At 41.3% G+C, this 20,925-nt stretch overlaps 1 protein-coding gene across 2 annotated transcripts in view; it reads right to left on the reverse strand.

Moving 5' to 3' along the window:
• LOC124544621 (iron-sulfur clusters transporter ABCB7, mitochondrial) overlaps nt 1–5,007 on the reverse strand; it is a 71,948-nt gene extending 66,941 nt beyond the window's left edge. The window contains exons 1-2 of one of the 2 annotated variants that reach the window (XM_047123221.1): nt 4,795–5,007; nt 2,273–2,455 (exon numbers count right to left, since the gene is read on the reverse strand). In XM_047123221.1, the coding sequence (XP_046979177.1) occupies nt 2,273–2,455; nt 4,795–4,977 (366 nt within the window). In that variant the 5' untranslated portion in view covers nt 4,978–5,007. The remainder of the gene's footprint in view (nt 1–2,272; nt 2,456–4,794) is intronic. The other variant, XM_047123222.1, reaches the window with a different exon arrangement.
• Nucleotides 5,008–20,925: the final 15,918 nt, after the last annotated feature.

Raw genomic sequence — 20,925 nt, forward strand, 5'->3', positions numbered from 1 at the left:
TTGTAAATAGTGCTTGGGGCAGTCAATCTGGCATAGTACCTGTTTGAGATCAAGACTCATTCTCTCTCTTATAGGGATGTCAACTATTTTTACTATAAGTCCTCTGTAAGATATGACACGCACAAAACAGATGTTTGTGGCAACATTAACAGGCTGAATATTTTCTTAGGGAGTTATGTTGCAAATTTATTAAATATAGAGGGCCGAATAGCAGGAGGGGGGGGGGGGGGGGGGGGTAGAGGAAGAGAGGAGTGGAAGGCCCATGGGTTGACAGAGGAAAGTGATGAATCACCTTATGATAAGAAAAAGGGCAGGAGAAAGCTAGATGAGATGGTTCTTTTTGTCTAGGTGGGACTGTTATTTTGGGCATGCATGTCCTGTGGATGAAAATTGCACTAAGTAGGTTTTGGTTTCTCTTATATGAGAACATGTTGCAGAAGATCCTACGGTAATGTTAAATGGATTTGCTTCTTTATAAAGGATTGGACAGAAGAGTTACAACCATCTTCATGTGAATCATGACCTGGAATAAAAGAGTACGAAACTGGGGCATGTATGAACACTACTATGGGGTGGCTGTGAACTCTGTTGTAGGGAACAGAAAAAGGTGCTATCCTGTCCTGCAGACTTGGATTTATGAGTATTGCTGGTGGAACAATGTTTCTAAGGATTTCTGTATTCTTCAGGGCTTCCTGAATTTAACTGGGAAATTTTAAGGGGGCTTTGTGTATGGCACTGGTGTTTTTTATTTAGTTTTTTTATTCTTCTGGTTTCTTAAATTGTGCTATTTTTATATTTTTGACAGTTTTTCTTAATCATTTGGTTTCATTTCATAGTTTCAGTGTTTCTTTGATGGCAAACTGTGTGTGTGGTAAATTGTGTTTCTGTTTTGTTGAAGTATCTAAGCTATTATTTATAAGTTCTCTGCTTCAAGGCATCAGTGTTGGTTATTTCTTTCAATATTGTAGTACATCTGAGTTGCTTACCTAGTATGTTATATTGCCACTAAAATGGTATCAAGTGTAATTACTTTTACACATTTTGTTCTCTGTGTTGGTACCAGCCTTTACAGTTTATAGGACAAGTGATGTTTTCAATATCAGGTACTGTTGGTTTACGGCTGATGCCAAGTCTTTTGCATTTTGGAGCCAACATATCGTGTATCTTTGGTAGCTTTCTATATTTTACTATCATCACGATTTTTCAATTCTTAGTTTAGATTTTAGCTTATCCTGACCCATGGTTGTCCTGTAAACTTCAATATTTATTATTAAGATTTTGTATGATTCTGTATTTGATGATTATATTTTCATGCTATGAAAACTTGTAATGTTATTGGTTGCCATTTTGATATCATGTTTGTGTAGCATCTCAAAGCTTGATGTGACATCAATAGTTAAAGCTGATAAGTGTTACTTCAAACACAGTGACTGAGCCAGATGAAATGAAATGATTGTATGGCATTGTTGGCCGGGAGGCCCCATGTGGGGAAGTTTGGCCACCGTATTGCAAGTCCTTTTTAGTTGATGCCCCTTCGGCGACTTGCGAGTCAATGATGATGAAATGATGATGATAGACACACAACACCCAGTCATCACGAGGCAGAGAAAATCCCCGACCCTGCCACGCACTGTAATCACATTCTGGATAAGGGTGGTTCAAATCCCCATCCAGTCATCCATATGTAGGGTTATCCAGATTTCCGCAAATCACTTAAGGCAAATGTTTGGATAGATCCTCTGAATGTGCATGTCAGAGTTCCTTTCCTGTCTCTCCTTGATCAGAGCTTGTGCTCGGTCTCCAATGATCACTCTGTCGATAGAACTTTAAACACTAATTTTCCTTTAGTCAAATGCTCTGGTTTATCTCTGACTTTTAGCATAGCCCAAGGTCTAGCTTAGGTTGAAAGGCGACTGGTTGTAAGCTGGTGAAGTGGAATCTAATGTGTCAATCTGATTAATTACTGAGAAATTAAAAGTGGTATACTACACTGCTTCTGTTCACTATTTACAGTCCCCATGGGTGAAATGAAAGATCATACTGAAATAGGCCAATTGAATTATAAGACAGCAGACTATATCGACTTGTGGGCTGCTAACTCTGAGCAGATCTACATTTCATAAACAATTTTGTTAATTCATCACATTGTATACAAATATGTAAATGATATAATGAAACAGGTACCATATTACTGTAACGTTGAAAAATGATACCACTACTGTAACAATAGACACAGAGTAACCTAATTAAATTTACAATGGCTCACACTCACCTTTGGCCAGATGTACGCTCCCATAGCACTCAGCATTTCTACAGCAGTGATCTTGCGGCCACCTTTGACCAACTGCTCCCCCTCCCTTGCAAGAGATGCAGTACCAGGGTGGAAACATTGTCGAACTGGTGGTTTGTCTGCCGGAGATGGTTTACCCGTTGTTGGCGGCCGTGCTGAAATGCACTGAAATACTTCGACCACTGTATACACAAATTGCAAAATACATCCTAACATTACACAAGTAGGTGGTGAGAGCACAAAATCTATCCTTTAAAATATTTTTTTCTTAAATCTATTCTTTTGGTTTCCATTACATCATTCTGCTTATAAACACCCTACAAAATTTTACTATACAAAGAACTCGGGCTATTATTGAGCCATCACTCTGCAACCCCCACATTCATGGCTGTAGTGAAAACCTTGTTAATATAACAGACTGACCTGTACCATGGGATGATGTCTACTTTTGCACCATCTTTAATGCACTTTGTTATGAATCTAAATCTATGAAGTAAATTCAGAAAGATTGTATGACAAACAAATATCACAGGAATATTTTGGTGCACGTAGATATTCCACCCATAGACTATGAAAAATGCAAGAGGAAAGGATTGCACTACATAACCGCCACCGAAGATTTGTTAACAGAGTTATAAATTTTCATACTGATTAGCTTACTAAACAAAGTAACAATTTTGACATAGACGAACTGGTAATATTCACTAATACTTATTTATATTAACTGCTGTATCAACTCCAAAAGATTATTTTACACCTTCGCAACCTCTCTTCACTTCTCTTTATCACTATCAAAATAAATGTGCATTTTACTACAAACTAAAATATCAGATTAATTAAAGCAAGGAATTACACTGTTACAGAGCTTCGGTTAAAAAACTGGAAGCATTTCCTAATTTTAATATTCTGTCCTTCACCAAAATACTACCACAACATTGCACATTTACTTACATAAACTGCGTGTTTCCATTTCAGATTTGTTTGAAAGCAGCAAACAAGGCTGTCTTAGAACAATCATTTCACAAATCAATCTTGGCACATTTCACTTAAAGAAACTTCACACTTGTCCAAAACAGTCAAGTACTCTGTAACTAAGTCTTTTGCAACCTGAAAACTTGGAGTACACTGGTTGGTTTCTTTTCCAATCATCCTGCCAAATATAGTTTGATATTCCACACGTTTCATTGACACCAACTTTTTGCCAGTCATGCACAACATATACATTTCCTCTTTTGAGAATTCAGAAGAGTACACACTTTTATATCCCAATTTACTGGCTTCGGGTGAAATCAAAATGTATATGGCAGCCCTAGCATTAAATGATAAGCCTTCAGAACATAAAAATATGTTTTCCAATAATTTGTGAGAAAGTAGGTAATCATATTTTGCTCCAGAGCAACTGCATTCTATGCCTTTAGTTCTCTTTACAGCATCCACAAGGTCTTCTAATGTCAAATCAACAGAGTCATGTGGATTGCAAGGAATTATAAAACCATACTCTAAAAACAATTTCATGTTTGAATGGGGACCATAATTAATGAAAACCTGAGAATATTTTGAATAGCATGATCTACTAATAATATCATAACTGTTCTGGCTCATTTCAATATCAACAACTGCATCATATGAATGATTAAATAGGTCCAAAAATGGTGCCAATGCCATACAATTTTTATCTTTAATTTTAATTGGAGGTCGAGATGTCACCAAAGGGACCGGGTAAAATATACTGCGTGTGTTGACAACATACCAGGCCCACATAAATGCTTCTATGGTAAAAAAGGTTTCCATTCTGTCCAAAAATTTGTTACTGCCACAATATGTGCATGTCTTTCTCGTAGAAATTAAATCACCAATACTATGAAATGAATCCTTGACTTCTTGTTTTTGTGAGACTACTGCATCCAATAGGTGATTGTGTAACATTTTTATTTCATCATCTGCACAAAAAACTGGAGTTGAAAAACTTGGTGGTAAAGTATCTAGATATGGGAACCATTTAGAGTGATACCCCAAATGACGTTCCCAAAGAAGGAAGGTCGCTAAGACCTCTTGTGCGGAAAACATGTTATCAGTTCCATGAAATAAACAACCCACATCAGACAAATTCACTGTGTTTGTTGTCAACAGTATGTCACACGGAATGCTCATAATTTTGTCACCACTCTTTATATCAACCCCAGCCATAAGTCCTCTTCCTGTAATGTCGAAATCAGCCACTCTTAATTTACAATTTGGGTTCCATCCCTGGCTTCTAAGCCACTTGCCAAGGGTCCTCAACTCTTGCTGATAGTCTATTCTTGAGCATCTACCGGCAATCTTTCTTCTTCGTCTGCTTCTGCGTGTCCGGCCCATCTTACAACTTCAAACACACTGACACACCTCAAGACTGTTCTAAATCGTATAATGGTCGTTTCAGTCTGTCATTAAGCAAAACGTTATACGGGCAAATCGTTTGAAACGCGTAAAAATTGTTATACAACTTCTTTAACTTAGTAACTTACTCGTGCTGACGTAAGAGGGTTATATAGCAACGATGTTCCATTAAACACCAAAGATTTCGGCTTCTTGTAAAGATTGGCATGTGAAATATTTCGACAGCATACACCACGGGGACGACGATACGTCAATTTTAAGCATCCGAACCCAGAAACACCATAAACCCTCAACAGCACAGCCGCCGCCATACCCAAGGAACTCTTCGAATTAGAAAGACAGATCACTATGCAAGTCTTGGTTTCCCGCACTCATCTGTTCTCTTTGACTTTTCGAGCTGTTTACGAGCACGTCAGCCCATACGCAACGAAAAGTATGCGCAAAAGACATGTGTATTGTTTCTGCGCACACACGTCGTAACGTGCGGTCTAAACATCGTCACAAATTTAGGCCGTGAAAAATTCTGAGCCAGCTTTTGGTTCAGTCTACTGTTTCTCATCTCTGCGCGCACACTGAAATACATATGGCTGATAAGCACCAATACTCAAGTTTGCACAACGTTATGATCAAGAAATACAGAGACAGTGATAGAAATGCAGCAGTATATAATTGTATAAGAAGTTGCTGGTAGACTTCAGAAAGAGAACTGGAAATCCCCACATACTCAGATCCAAAGTAAAGGATACAGCAGGACCTAGCTCATTTTCAATTTCTATAACTGATTAGAATATATGAAGTTCCAAAATCGACTAAAAAAAAAAGAACACGTAATTTGTCGCAACTGATAAATTATAGAACTAAGGCATTGTACTTCATGGAATATTGCTATGTAACAGCGTATACAGCTTCGCATATGTTACGTATTATTCCGCTTAATGCTTGTTTCAACATTACAGTCAACAGTTCAGAATCTTTTATGGCATTGCAATGTCGATGTCAACCGCTCATGTGGTGAAAGTGTTCTTCTCAAACTTGTGGCCCGTCGCATTATGTGAGGAATTAGCACATAAAAAATGTTTACACGTCTCTGTATCCATTCGCAAATAATTTCGACACTCATTGTTTTCGCCCTGTTACTTGTGAAGTAAATTAGTACAGATTATAAAACTACCGTCGCTTGAGGAGCAACTGTCTTGACAACTCAGACCGTTATTTCCGTCTGACACTTTATTAGCAATTACTTTTGCAAGATATCTTGTGCACACAGGCCGGAGAAGAACTTCTTCTCTTACGTATTATTTGTACTTATCAGCCGGCAGGGGTGGCCGAGCGGTTCTAGGCGCTACAGTCTGGAACCACGCGACCGCCATGGTCGCAGGTTCGAATCCTGCCTCGGGCATGGATGTGTGTGATGTCCTTAGGCTAGTTAGGTTTAAGTAGTTCTAAGTTCTGGGGAACTGATGACCTCAGAAGTGAAGTCCCATAGTGCTCAGAGCCATTTGAACAATTTTTTACTAATCAATTTTGTAAGTTTTGGCGCAGTCATCCAGCCATAGCTGGCGAACGACACAGACTTGGTAGTAAATTTGGGTCTTGAACTTAAATGTTCCTAGGTCGATAGATCAGCGGGATAACAGAAGATCGAAACAATGCGGCGAGGACGAACGAGATTTGATGCGAGTTAATGCATGCACAGACATTTGAATATAATCTTGTAGAGAGGCTTTAAGTTGGGTTCGCATCTCTCTTCTGAAGAGCAGAATTAGAGAAAAGAGAAGTTGTCACATTCATCAGGAAATGGCATACATTCAAGGATATATTAAATAATAAATTTTGCTTAGAGCAGCCTTTTTAGATATTAGTTTATCGGCCTTTCAACATGTTTACCATGTATTTGGCTCCGTCAGTTGAAGTTATACGTGTACATGTATTTTTTAGTTAGATACAAACAGTTTTTAGCACATTTACAAACTGATGATTCTCATTATATAATTAACAATATAGTGTACCTCATTACATATCAATGCAATCATCCAGATGATTCCAAAGGGTACATAAGCAGTAGTTACAGAACAATCACTACATTCTTGGGAAAGGTAGAAGATGAAGATAATTGGCGGAATAGCTGCGAAAATTTTAAAAGCTGTGCTAATAGTAACAATTACCCCAACAGCAACAATCATAACAACAATAACCATGGCAATAATTCTAATCACCAGCAGGATAATAATAACTCACACCACTACAACAATAACAGCTATAGTGCAAACAATGATAGAAATGGCACAGGCCAGTATTAGACCGAGTAACGCACTCACAGTAACAATATTTGAAGATGAAATTGCAGTCGACAAGGAGATCGCAGAGTATAAGACCTGACGATGTACTAGAGTTAGTGTCTATGGGTCTATATGGCCCCCTGTCAAAGGCATCAGGTAATTTCGCCTACATATTAGTAGTGCTGGAAGCCTTTTCGAAGTTCATTAAGTTATATCCGATAAGAAACGTAACAGCTAAAGTGGTTTGTAACAAACATGCAAACGATTACTTTGTGCATATCGGCAAACTAAAATAAATTTTGTCCGATAACGGGACATAGTTTACTTCCAAATTAGGGAATGAAGATACGAAAAACAATACAGTTGAAGTGATGCATGCACACATATCGACCTATTGCCCCACGGGAAATCCGGAGGAACGATACATGTATGATCTGGGGCGAATTTGTTAAACGTATTGCCACCAGATGACAGGGCATGGGGCAAATACATAAACGATTTTGAAAAGATTATGAAACTACAGGATTCATTCCGAAGGAAATCCGGTTACACCAAAAGTCTAAGAGTTTGGTGGAAAAGATAACTGATTTCCCTCTGCGAGTTAGTACTAACATTGAGGTGAAGAAAGAACGTTTACACGAGCTTATGAAAAGGAATGCCGAGGCGCGAATACGGCGTTATGACGCGTAAACGCGGTTTGCTAAATTTGCAATTGGCGACCTTGTTCTCGTTAAAGTGAACGAGAAATCAAGTGAGATATATAATGAGATTTTACAATATAAATTCATTTACAATGGACCATTCAAGATTGTCAGTATATCTCACACTAACGCTTAGTGTTTAGCTTTTCCTAACTCTGGCAACCCCCCCATGAACCATGGACCTTGCCGTTGGTGGGGAGGCTTGCGTGCCTCAGCGATACAGATGGCCTTACCGTAGGTGCAACCACAATGGAGGGGTGTCTGTTGAGAGGCCAGACAAACATGTGGTTCCTGAAGAGGGGCAGCAGCCTTTTCAGTAGTTGCAGGGGCAACAGTCTGGATGATTGACTGATCTGGCCTTGTAACATTAACCAAAACGGCCTTGCTGTGCTGGTACTGCGAACGGCTGAAAGCAAGGGGAAACTACAGCTGTAATTTTTCCCGAGGACATGCAGCTTTACTGTATGATTAAATGATGATGGCGTCCTCTTGGGTAAAATATTCCGGAGGTAAAATAGTCCCCCATTCGGATCTCCGGGCGGGGACTACTCAGGAGGATGTCGTTATCAGGAGAAAGAAAACTGGCGTTCTACGGATCGGAGCGTGGAATGTCAGATCCCTTAATCGGGCAGGTAGGTTAGAACATTTAAAAACGGAAATGGATAGGTTAAAGTTAGGTATTGTGGGAATTAGTGAAGTTCGGTGGCAGGAGGAACAAAACTTTTGGTCAGGTGATTACAGGGTTATAAATACAAAATCAAATAGGGGTAATGCAGGAGTAGGTTTAATAATGAATAAAAAAATAGGAGTGCAGGTTAGCTACTACAAACAGCATAGTGAACGCATTATTGTGGCCAAGATAGACACAAAGCCCATGCCTACTACAGTAGTACAAGTTTATATGCCAACTAGATCTGCAGATGATGGAGAAATAGATGAAATGTATGACGAGATAAAAGAAATTATTCAGGTAGTGAAGGGAGACGAAAATTTAATAGTCATGGGTGACTGGAATTCGTCAGTAGGAAAAGCGAGAGAAGGAAACATAGTAGGTGAATATGGATTGGAGGGAAGGAATGAAAGAGGAAGCCGCCTTGTAGAATTTTCCACAGAGCATAACTTAATCATAGCTAACACTTGGTTCAAGAATCATAAAAGAAGGTTGTATACCTGGAAGAATCCTGGAGATACTAAAAGGTATCAGATAGATTATATAATGGTAAGAGAGAAATTTAGGAACCAGGTTTTAAATTGTAAGACATTTCCTGGGGCAGATGTGGATTCTGACCACAATCTATTGGTTATGAACTGCAGATTGAAACTGAAGAAACTGTAAAAAGGTGGGAATTTAAGGAGATGGGACCTGGATAAACTGAAAGAACCAGAGGTTGTAGAGAGTTTCAGGGAGAGCATAAGGAAACAATTGACAGGAATGGGGGAAAGAAATACAATAGAAGAAGAATGGGTAGCTCTGAGGGATGAAGTAGTGAAGGCAGCAGACGATCAAGTAGGTAAAAAGACGAGGGCTAATAGAAATCCTTGGGTAACAGAAGAAATATTGAATTTAATTGATGAAAGGAGAAAATATAAAAATGCAGCAAATGAAGCTGGGAAAAAGGAATACAAACGTCTCAAAAATGAGATCGACAGGAAGTGCAAAATGGCTAAGCAGGGATGGCTAGAGGACAAATGTAAGGATGTAGAGGCTTGTCTCACTAGGGGTAAGATAGATACTGCCTACAGGAAAATTAAAGAGACCTTTGGAGATAAGAGAAGCACTTGTATGAATATCAAGTGCTCAGATGGCAACCCAGTTCTAAGCAAAGAAGGGAAGGCAGAAAGGTGGAAGGAGTATATAGAGGGTCTATACAAGGGCGATGTACTTGAGGAGAATATTGTAGAAATGGAAGAGGATGTAGATGAAGATGAAATGGGAGATATGATACTGCGTGAAGAGTTTGACAGAGCACTGAAAGACCTGAGTCGAAACAAGGCCCCGGGAGTAGACAACATTCCACTAGAACTACTGACAGCCTTGGGAGAGCCAGTCCTGACAAAACTCTACCATCTGGTGAGCAAGATATATGAGACAGGTGAAATTCCCTCAGACTTCAAGAAGAATATAATAATCCCAATCCCAAAGAAAGCAGATGTTGACAGATGCGAAAATTACCGAACTATCAGTTTAATAAGTCACGGCTGCAAAATACTAATGCAAATTCTTTACAGACGAATGGAAAAACTAGTAGAAGCCGACCTCGGGGAAGATCAGTTTGGATTCTGTAGAAATATTGGAACACGTGAGGCAATACTCACCCTACGACTTATCTTAGAAGCTAGATTAAGAAAAGGCAAACATACTTTTCTAGCATTTGTAGACTTAGAGAAAGCTTTTGACAATGTTGACTGGAATACTCTCTTTCAAATTCTGAAAATGGCAAGGGTAAAATACAGGGAGCGAAGGCTATTTACAATTTGTACAGAAACCAGATGGCAGTTATAAGAGTCGAGGGACACGAAAGGGAAGCAGTGGTTGGGAAGGGAGTGAGACAGGGTTGTAGACTCTCCCTGATATTATTCAACCCGTGTATTGAGCAAGCAGTAAAGGAAACAAAAGAAAAATTCGGAGTAGGTATTAAAATCCATGGAGAAGAAATAAAAACTTTGAGGTTCGCCGATGACATTGTAATTCTGTCAGAGACAGCAAAGGACTTGGAAGAGCAGTTGAACGGAATGGATAGTGTCTTGAAAGGGGGATAAAAGATTAACATGAACGAAAGCAAAACGAGGATAATGGAATGTAGTCGTATTAAGTCGGGTGATGCAGAGGGAATTAGATTAGGAAATGAGACACTTTAAGTAGTAAAGGAGTTTGGGAGGGAGGGATGACTCATGCCGAAGCGTGCAGAGAAACACAGGGAAGTGTGCCATTGGCTTTATTATATCGAAGGTATACAGCAGGCCTTGCACTAAACTAGGTGATGGAGCCGTGCAGCATGCGTGGGTCAGCACCAACGTAAACGTCGGAATCCGCAGTGTCGGCGTCCGGTTGTCCGTCCTTGTGGCTGTAGCGATTCTACTCATGCCGCAGCTAGGTGCCACGGTGTGGGTTAACTGTGCCCGTGGCTCGGAAAACAGCTGACTTCTACTTCAAGCACAACCAGTGGACCCCATGTAGAGCGCCAAAGGGAAGCCGACAACGGCCGTCGTTGTAGTGAGCTTTAGCAGCTCCAGTCGTCCATCCATCAGCTCGTTTAGTGTCCGTAGACTACTCTGCGCCAGGGAGGCCGCGAGTTCGCACCCAGGCCCCGCCCCAGCAGATAGCAGCTTGTAGTCTGCTGAACGATGGCACCCAGAGAGCAGAGGCTAGCAGCCCTCTCGCTCCTCACACTAGTGTAGCTCCAAGGTGCGACGTGCCCTGCCTCAGCAATGACACGTCCACGCATCAGAGGTTGGAGGTAGCTTCATCAGGCTGGTTGGCTGCTGATATCCATCACCAAAAATCGTCGTGGTTGGCCTGCAACTTAAGCAGTCGTCATTTCCTCCTGTTAAAGATGTGGACAAAATGACGACATAACTGCTTGATTTGACCTTCAGGTTCCCTTATTCATACATTTTTCCCTACACCTCTGATGTAATTCCCCTGGAGGGTACAAGTGAAGTGCTCTTTGCTAATCACGTTTCCTCAGCCCACCTCAGCCCCTACACACAAGTCACTAGGCACTGTTGTAACTACAACGTATCGATTCTCCACAGCACATCAGTGCCCTGTGCTACCCTGATTATTTCACGTTTGTATATAGTGCCCATTGGTCTGTGCCTTCTAGTCTTCAAGCAGTGTCTTAAACCTGTACCACAGAATCGTTTGCAAAATTTCAGCCATCCAATGTGGCAATCGGTCTTACTACTGCCTTCCAGACATAGCTGCGCGAGATTTACAATAATTTCCCAAATCCATACCTGTACTTATTTGTGGTGCCTCAATATATATATATTTTGTGACGAGCAACAGGATGATGTTCGTGATAACGACTAGCACTACTGACACATCCACCTCACACTCACCCCTCTCAAAGATTCAGTCCATTTAGCCATTCAGATCGGTGGCGCTCCACTGCCGCTTTAGTGACTGAGGGCAGGCAACCCCACCAGTACCCATCAGGTTCCCCATGGCTGCAAGCAGGCGCTAGAACAGCAGTGGAGTGCCATTCAACTGAATGGATGTCGAAGTCTCTGTGCAGACACATTTTTAAAGCGTTCAACAGAGATATAATGTTTCACCAAGGGTGTTGCCAATCTGGGGGCTCTTAGAGGGAGCTTTTGCCATTTTATTCACGCATATGTCAATGTTGCATCCCCCCATGATCACGCCACAGGAGGGTGTGAAACAGGGGAGCTGAAAAAGCATAAACAGTTTTTGCTGCTTCAAATCATTTTCAGATTTCTTCAAATGCTTTTGAAATGCCGTAGTGTCTCCACCCACTATATCAGAACAAAAAGTGTGGATCACATTACGCCAATTGGAGGTGCAGCCTCACAATGTCACAGTCCCTAGAGGAGAGTTGAAATTCCTGGGAAGGGGGGCGGGGGGGGGGGGGGGGGGGCAGCAGTGTCGAACATTCTGAAGGACGTCATCTTGTTTCTTAATGGCATTGTAAAATGTCATTTTCGGCAGAGAGATATGTGGGAGTCAATGCCCCAACAGTGGTTTCACTGAAGCTCTTTATGCCACCCATGTGGCCTTTTGATGTCAATTCTGAGCGGCAGTATGTCCTAAATGTTGTCCTCCGCCACCCATAAGAAAACCACATGATGTTAACGCTGGGCATCGCTTATGTGACCTCCATCGCAGAGGCGTTAACGGAAGGGGTGAAATGTAGGTAAGAGGGGGTGTGACGATTTTTCCATCGTGTGACACATCCACGGTGGCGTCAGGCAACATTGTAGCGAAGTATTGGTGCTAATGTCGCATCATTAACCCACGTTACACCTCATACGAACTTTGGAGCGTTGGCATCCTTGTAGGTAAAGACTGGACAGACAGTGACTCTTGCTCTCTGTCAAAGACCAACAAAGGAATTCCGCGGTGTGTCACTCTGCGAAGTTTGACTACATGACTAAGAAAGTTCAGCAGATGAAGGATTCACGTGCTGTGTTTAACCTAACTGACAAGAAGTTTGATGACGACGAGCCCCTTCTTATGAGCACAATTAAAGAGCCCTGTGTGTCGTTCATCGCCTCAATGCTCAGATGGCGGCCACTGCACACGCTGGACACTTGTTACGATTACTACACACATAAAAAAGTTTTGAACCATCTCCGTTCCGAGCGTTCCGGAATCTGTACAGAAAATTGGAATAGAGATCAACATAAACATCATTTCCGCCCATTTTACTGCTCATGAAAGCCACACATTGCATGTTGTACCACCATACCGCGAGAACTTCAGAGGTGGTGGTCCAGACTGCTGTACACACTGGTATCTCTAATACCCAGTAGCACGTCTTCTTGCATTGATGCATGCCTGTATTCGTGGTGACATACTATCCAAAAGTTCATCAAGGCACTGTTAGTCCAGATTGCCCCACTCCCCAACGGCGATTCGGCATAGATCCCACAGAGTGGTTGGTGGGTTACGTCTTCCATAAACAGCCCTTTTCAATCTATCCCACGCATGTTCGATAGGGTTCATGTCTGGAGAAGATGCTGGCCATCCTAGTCGAGCGATGTTGTTATCCTGAAGGAAGTCATTCACAAGATGTCCACGATGGGGGCGGGAATTGTCGTCCATGAAGACGAATGCCTCGCCAGCATGCTGCCGATATGGATGCACTATCGGTCGGAGGATGACATTCACTTATCGTACAGCAGTGACGGCGCCTTCCATGACCACCAGCGGCGCATGTCGGCCCCACGTAATGCCATCTCAAAACAGCAGGGAAACTCCACCTTGCTGCACTCGCTGGCCTGGGTGTCTAAGGCTTTCAGCTTGACCAGGTTGCCTCCAAACACGTCTCTGACGATTGTCTGGTTGAAGGCATATGCGACGCTCATCAGTGAAGAAAACGTGATGCTAATTCTGAGCGGTCCATTGCGCATGTTGTTGGGCCCATCTGTATGATGTCGTGGTTGCAAAGATGTACTTTGCCATGGACGTCAGGAGTGAAGTTTCGCGTCATGCAGCCTATTGCGCACAGTTTGATTCGGAAGACCACGTGCTGTGGCTGCACGAAAAGCATTATTCAACATGGCGGCGTTGCTGTCAAGGTTCCTCCGAGCCATAATCCGTAGGTAGCGGTCACCCACTGCAGTAGTAGCCCGTGGGCGGCCTGAGAGAGGCATGCCATCGACAATTCCTGTCTCTCTGTGTCATGTCCGAACAACATTGCTTTGGTTCGCTCTGAGACACATGGACACTTCCCTTGTTGAGATCCCTTCCTGGGACAAAGTAAAAATGCGGACGCGATCGAACCGCGATATTGACTGTCTGTCTAGGCATGGTTGAACTACAGACATCACGAGCCGTGTACCTCCTTCCTGGTGGAATGACTGGAATTAATCGGCTGTTGCACCCCCTCCATCTAATAGGCCCTGCTCATGCATAGTTGTTTACAGCCTTGGGTGGGTTTAGTGATATCTCCGAACAGTCAAAGGGACTGTGTCTGTGATTCAATATCCACAGTCAACGTCTATCTTCAGTAGTTCTGGGAACTGGGGTCATACAAAACTTTTTTTGATGTGTGTATTATACTGGTGACAAACACACATAAGTATATCGACTTCTGGATCCAATGTTTTCCCAGATAACATTTACGAGGGGCATCGTCTATTGCTTGACATAGGCTCACAGTAACATATTTTAATCGGCCAAATGACAGACAGTTCATCTTGATCCTAACACAGACTGGACTTTCATCATTGATGACGGGTTTTCCAACTGAAGAAGGCTGAGAACTTTGCCTAGTCACGCCAACGGATACTCTGTGGCATTCTGTAATAGCTCTCTATACCACATGACACAGCGCTATATACACCAGAAGATGCAACTTAAAATTTGCAAAAGCGATTGTGTGATTCTCAAACCGACTTCAATAACTACAGCTATTGCAGAATACTGGACTTTTCATTCTGTTTTAAAAGTTTTAACACTTGTGTGTAAACACCTGTGTTATACTGTATGAGAGGCCAATCAATTATGTATAATTACTTTAGCTGTGGGTGCCCTAGTTTTAAAATTATCTGTAAGCATTCCAGGTACAGGGAAGAAGCAAAGGTTTATTTAGCACAATTTCCACAAAAATGTTCGCCACAATGAAACAAAAGATAGGATGTATGTTCAATAAGTGAAACAAAATGGATGCTAGTCCTTCAGTAAGTGGAATAAAATAACTGATGGTTCATACATTATGGAGCCACTTAGACTTCCAGAATCACAAAGTAATTGAATAAGTTCCGTGATATTTGAAAGAGTTACACACTCTTTAGTGAACGCGATCTTGAAGCCTTCAGAGCTTTACATGAAAAACAGTGAATTTTTTGTAGTCACATGCTCTTTAACTGACAGAGGCTTCAAGTCTCAATAATTTTAGATTAAAAAGGGAAAATTAGTATCTCAATGCAGGTTTAAAATCAAGATCCAAATCCAAGCTTTAGTGAAGAAGAATATACACTTCACAATTCTTATGGTGCAGTTCGCTGAAGAATTATTGAGAGCCAACGGTAGTGATGTATAAAGTCGGACAAAGATAGAAATCTCCATCATGTCAGCTAGAAGAACAACAGTATGAAGCATTACTTGAAAAAGTTATGTCTTTTTAAACATAAAAAATTCAAAGTGATTGTCTTTCATTAATGTGCGCTCTTTTCAAAAGGAAATGTTTCACATAGTATTTGAAAAATATATGAAAACATGTATGAACTGTGAATTCAGATCCACTATGTCTGAGAAATCAGCCTGTGGCCGAAAGAAATTTACGGAATTGTATGTTCAAGTATTTATATCAAAATGATAGCGAGGAGCGAGGCTCCTCTCAGCAAATTGTAGTCTTTCTCTTGTCTCCATGGAACTGAGCAGACGCATTTTATGTAAGTCTCCCTCTGCCGTATATGTCGAAAATGGGTTATATTTATGTTTCATTCAGAAGGAAATGTAGTCCCCACAATTATTAACTGGTACATGATTATGATTTTTGTAATATTTGTTTTAGGTAAGAGAGCTGGAACTGAGAGCTCAGCAGATCATGGTAAAGAGACGTAACGCGACCGAATCCGAGTTCAGCGACTGATTTCATTTTGCTATGTGCAAATTGCGTCCCTGAGATTGTTTGTGGACCATTTAACAGTGACTTGCAATCATTTTCAGCAAGCAAAAATTACATATGATCTACCCGTTGTCTCCGATCAGTTAATCTGCTGCTCTTGTTTCTGTCAGATACAGGCCCCACAGAAGGACTGGTGGTATTAAATCACTATGGCTCGTAAATGGTAAAAAATTCAGGAGCAATTTTATTTTGAGATCATTGCATTCTTTTTAGATGCATATGAGATACATTAGGAAAAATGCCTGCCACAATCAACATCGACCGATGTTCCATTACTCAATGAAAAGGAAACAATATTCATTTGCTACCTTGATTTTTACAAATTCTGTCAATTTTTTTTAAATATTGGGGCAAAATAACGCAACAAGTTCAATTATACCAAGGCTCAATGAGCATGTCGTATATAACTTAAGAGTCCCTGTCGAGGAGGCAGAACGGATAAGTGCTGGTCTGTTTTTAGCATGTGACACAACGGATGCATGAAGAGGTGTAGTTTGCCAACGACCTCTACCATCGCCGTGTACACAGCCTGGTGACTTTGTCGGAGTCCTGTTGATGCCCTCTGCTGATCTGGCCATGAAGTTTCAGGGTTGCGAATTTCCATGTTGTCTGCACTGTAGGAGCTCTAGTTGCTACAACATGCACTCCAAATAAGTTTTGTGTATTGCTGTCGGCGCCTGATGTCTAGGACATCATGCAGAGGACATCACTTTGAATTTACTCATCAGAGGCCTCAACTATGCAGTTCAAGTTTTGGCAGTGCAGCGGAGCAAGCTACTAACACACTTCCATGTGGGAGATGATATCAGCTGGGAGAAAAAATGGTTCAAATGGCTCTGAACACTATGGGACTTAACTTCCAAGGTCATCAGTCCCCTAGAACTTAGAACGACTTAAACCTAACTAACCTAAGGACATCACACACATCCATGCCCGAGGCAGGATTCGAACCTGCGACCGTAGCGGTCGCGCGGTTCCAGACTGTAGCACCTAGAACCGCCCGGCCACCTCAGCCGGCTCAGCTGGGAGACCTGCAGGGTGGTCAACAAGGCGAGACCACCCAAAACGAAGATTTTCAGTTACGAGAGAGCAACACTGAAGAAGCTCCAGGAAGACAGCAGTATCATGGTTTTGTCAGCAGACAAAGGAAACTGCTCATCTTTATGCAGCTGACAGGTTATGATGAGAGAGTTTGTCAGCTTTTGATGGACCCAGCATAAACGCTTTTGGAATGTGGGCTTGTGGACAAAGTGGACAAGAAGACCAGAGCGCTCTTGAGGACAAGAGGCGTGTCTGACAAGAACATCAAACGATTCCAATTTAGAGCTCCGGATCCACCCAGACTGTACAGAATGCCGAAAGTACACAAAGAAGGTGTGTCACTATGCCCAGTTATCAGCGATATTGGTGGATCAGTGTATACAGCAGCTAAATATTTGAAGAAACTAATGCGTCCATACATTGGAAAGTGTATTCATCACATCTACAACTCAGAAGACTTCTTGCCAATGTCTCAAGTAACTGCATACCATGGAATCTGAAATACTGATCAGATTTACCTAATGTGGTCTCCATGTTTACCAAGGTACCATGAAAGACTCACTGAAACTGATTTCCAAGATATTTGACGATGTCTTTCTGTAGTTGTTCTGGCATAGACTGACTTCAACATATTGTCTGAATGGAGACATTATTACGAGCAGTCAACAGGAGTGACTGTAGGCAACTGCCTGTCTTCAGAGCTTGCCAGTATTTTCATGGGGAAATCTGATGAAGAAGCATTAGAGACAGCTAGATACATACCCAAATGCTTCTTCAGGCATGTGGATGATACATTTGTGATCTGGTCTCATGGTTGGGAGAGACTCAGTGAGTTTCTGTGACATTTCAACTCACACCACCCATATGTCAAGTTCACCATGAAACTGGAGAAGCATGTCAGCTCCCATTCCTGGATGTACCTGTCAAAAGGAGAGCAGATGGTTTGTGTAATACAAATATACATACAGTGATTTATACATGTAAGCTACCAGCTTCCATTACCCATCGTAGAAGAATGAAGTTCTTATGAGCACAGGGCATTCACATTGTTAGAACAAGATAGTTGGAAACCAGAAATAGAGCATCTACGATCTGTCTTCTGCAAAAATGGATACACTGTCAAATAGACTCAGTAGACCTTCCAACCAGCCACTCTGCAATACAGTGGAGAAGAAGAGCACGACGTAGGCAGGGTTACTGCTAACATATCCTATGTGGTATACATTTCTGCCAAGATCAGCAGGATTCTCGAGAAACATAACATCAAATGTGTGTTCTGTCCACCTACCAAAATAGGGGGACTACTGGGAACTATGAAAGATGACCTTGGTCTACACAAACCAGGAATGTACAACAAAGCATGCCAATGTGGCATTTTATACATTGGCCAAACGACTATAACAGTGAAACTATCGTGCAGACTAAAACTGTGTGCTGGACTGAGACTCGAATTTGGAACCTTTGCCTTTCATGGGCAAGTGCACTACCAACTGCTATCTAAGCATGACTCACGACCCATCCTCACAGCTTTACTTTCGCCAGTACCTCACCTCCTTCCTTCAAATTTCACAGAAGCTCTTGTGCAAACTTGCAACCTGTGGAGACGGGTTGTGAATCATGCTTGGGTAGCTCAGTCAGTAGAGGTCGAATCTCCCAGTTTTGATATGCCAGGAAGTTTTATATCAGCGCACATTCTGCAGCAGAATGAAAATTTAATTCTGCAACTAGAAAAGCAGACATCAGATGCCATGAACATCAGAGGTACACTCGAATGAGACAGGAAATTAGCCACTTCCAAGCACTATCTTGAACTTAACCATGAAACGAACTATGAAGAAATGAGGGTTCTGGCACAGATCTCAAGCTACTGGGATTGTATTATAAGATAGTCAATTGAAATAAAGGTGGTGGGAAAACTCATGAGTCATGATAATCAGTACCAACTAAGGAAAGGCTGAGATCCTGCACTGGAGTTCCTAAAAAAGCAACAGTGGCAGCAGCAGAGCTCATGAAAAAGAAGAACTGAGATAGTGCACATGGGGAACTAACCCAGACAGAGAACCTGAAGTATCGTATGAGAACAGAACCCCAGATCGCTGTCAGCCGCGTGTGACTGAAACCGGAGCGCCAGGTGCATCAACCCGAAGGTATAACATCTTAGGAAGCTACTACTGGGAACAGGACATTGATGGAATGGTTAGAACAAACCAAGGATGCGCACTGGACCGAAAACGAAACGCCAGCTCGTAGCCAGGCGCGCCAGACCGAAGACGCAATGTCTGAGGACGCTTATGTGGGAACAGACTGCTGGCAGAACACCTAGAACCAACCATGGAGGAGGTTGGCGATAGGTATAAATACTGCATCCATTTCACCGGACTAGCAGTCTCAATGATTCATGTTGTCGAAAGATATTGTTTGGAAGACACTTATATCTGACAGAACACCCGACACATCAAGATGTCAAAATAGTAGATGTTACTCCCTTTTTTAAAAGCATATTCCGCCCAGCAAATACCAGGTCTTCCCGCAACATCTGAATTTTGCAGTCCCGCATTGTTTAGATTTCCACATGGTCTCAGGTGTCGTGTCCCGCATAAACACTTCATGAAATCTTGGAATACGGAATTTTTTGGCGAATTTAAGGCTGTCGGTATCTGTAAGCGGTCTGTTAGGTAGTACAGCTAGGAGCTCTTTCGTTAACGACGGCTTTCATCATCCCATTGTGTCTTTTCACTTCATCAACCCGTTCTTGAGGGTTTTCACTGTTTGATGATGGGTGCTGCTCCTCTACCTAATGATCCAATAGCCAAATGTCCTGCCAGCACAGGAATTAGGAATAGAATAATTCTGTGTGATGTCTTAGCTAATGGTAAATCCTGAGGTGCTTTAATCAGTCTTCATCTTCTTATTTTTTCTGCTTCAGAGCACTTTTAGCTACTGACACTGATGATCTGATTCAATTTTGTAATCATCTTTGAGTGTTCTTCTTCTTAAGGAGGTGATAAGTGGTGATCATAACTTATCTGAAATTTTGTGTTATCACACAATTTAAGTTTGGCACGCATTGCTTTATCAACTGCAAATGTTGCAATACATTGTACTACACCAATGTATATCTTATGACATGCTTTACGAGAAACAAGTCTGGTCTATTCTTTTTTTGTAATACTTCAGTGTAAAAACTTTCAGCTGTTTTTGGTAGGTATGATTTCTCAAATTGGTTTTTTTAATTTTGAAATGCATACTAAATCACCTACATTAAACTTCTGTTTGTGTGGATCCACCATTTTAATATGACTGTAAACTTATTTAGTAGTTCATTATTGTAAACACCAACTGATTTCATGTTTATTGTTTACTGTCTAATCATATTTGGAAGAACATTCATCCATTTCTATGATCTATTAAGATTAAAACTCTTCCATATTCGAGTTTTTATCAGTCTGTTCAAACGGTTCACAATACTTCGTTTGATAGGAGTGAATGTTGAACAGTGGTGCAATCCATAATGCTCGAATATTGCCTTCTAATATCTGTTATAAAACTTGACATTCTGAATCATTCAAGACTTTCAGTAATAGGTATAAACATATTTGATGTTAGATATTATTAGATTTAATGTTAGGCATTGTAATTTCTATCAACTAGCGTTCTGTATCCCAACAACTTTTCATTTTGTCGACATGATAATGTGTACTAAACTGACACTGAGAGATTAGATTAAATTAGATGAGATTAGTACTTATTCCATAGACCATGAATATGACACTTTGTAATGATGTGGAATATGTCAGGTTAATAAAAGGTGTCTGTACAGGATGTTACATTACACAAAATATTACATGACACTTAATATTTTTAATTTTTTGTGGGGGTCAGGGAAATTACCCACTTACTATATCCAAAAATTCATC

The sequence above is a fragment of the Schistocerca americana genome, chromosome 8, assembly GCF_021461395.2.
Source record: "Schistocerca americana isolate TAMUIC-IGC-003095 chromosome 8, iqSchAmer2.1, whole genome shotgun sequence".
Taxonomy (NCBI): Eukaryota; Metazoa; Arthropoda; class Insecta; order Orthoptera; family Acrididae; genus Schistocerca; species Schistocerca americana.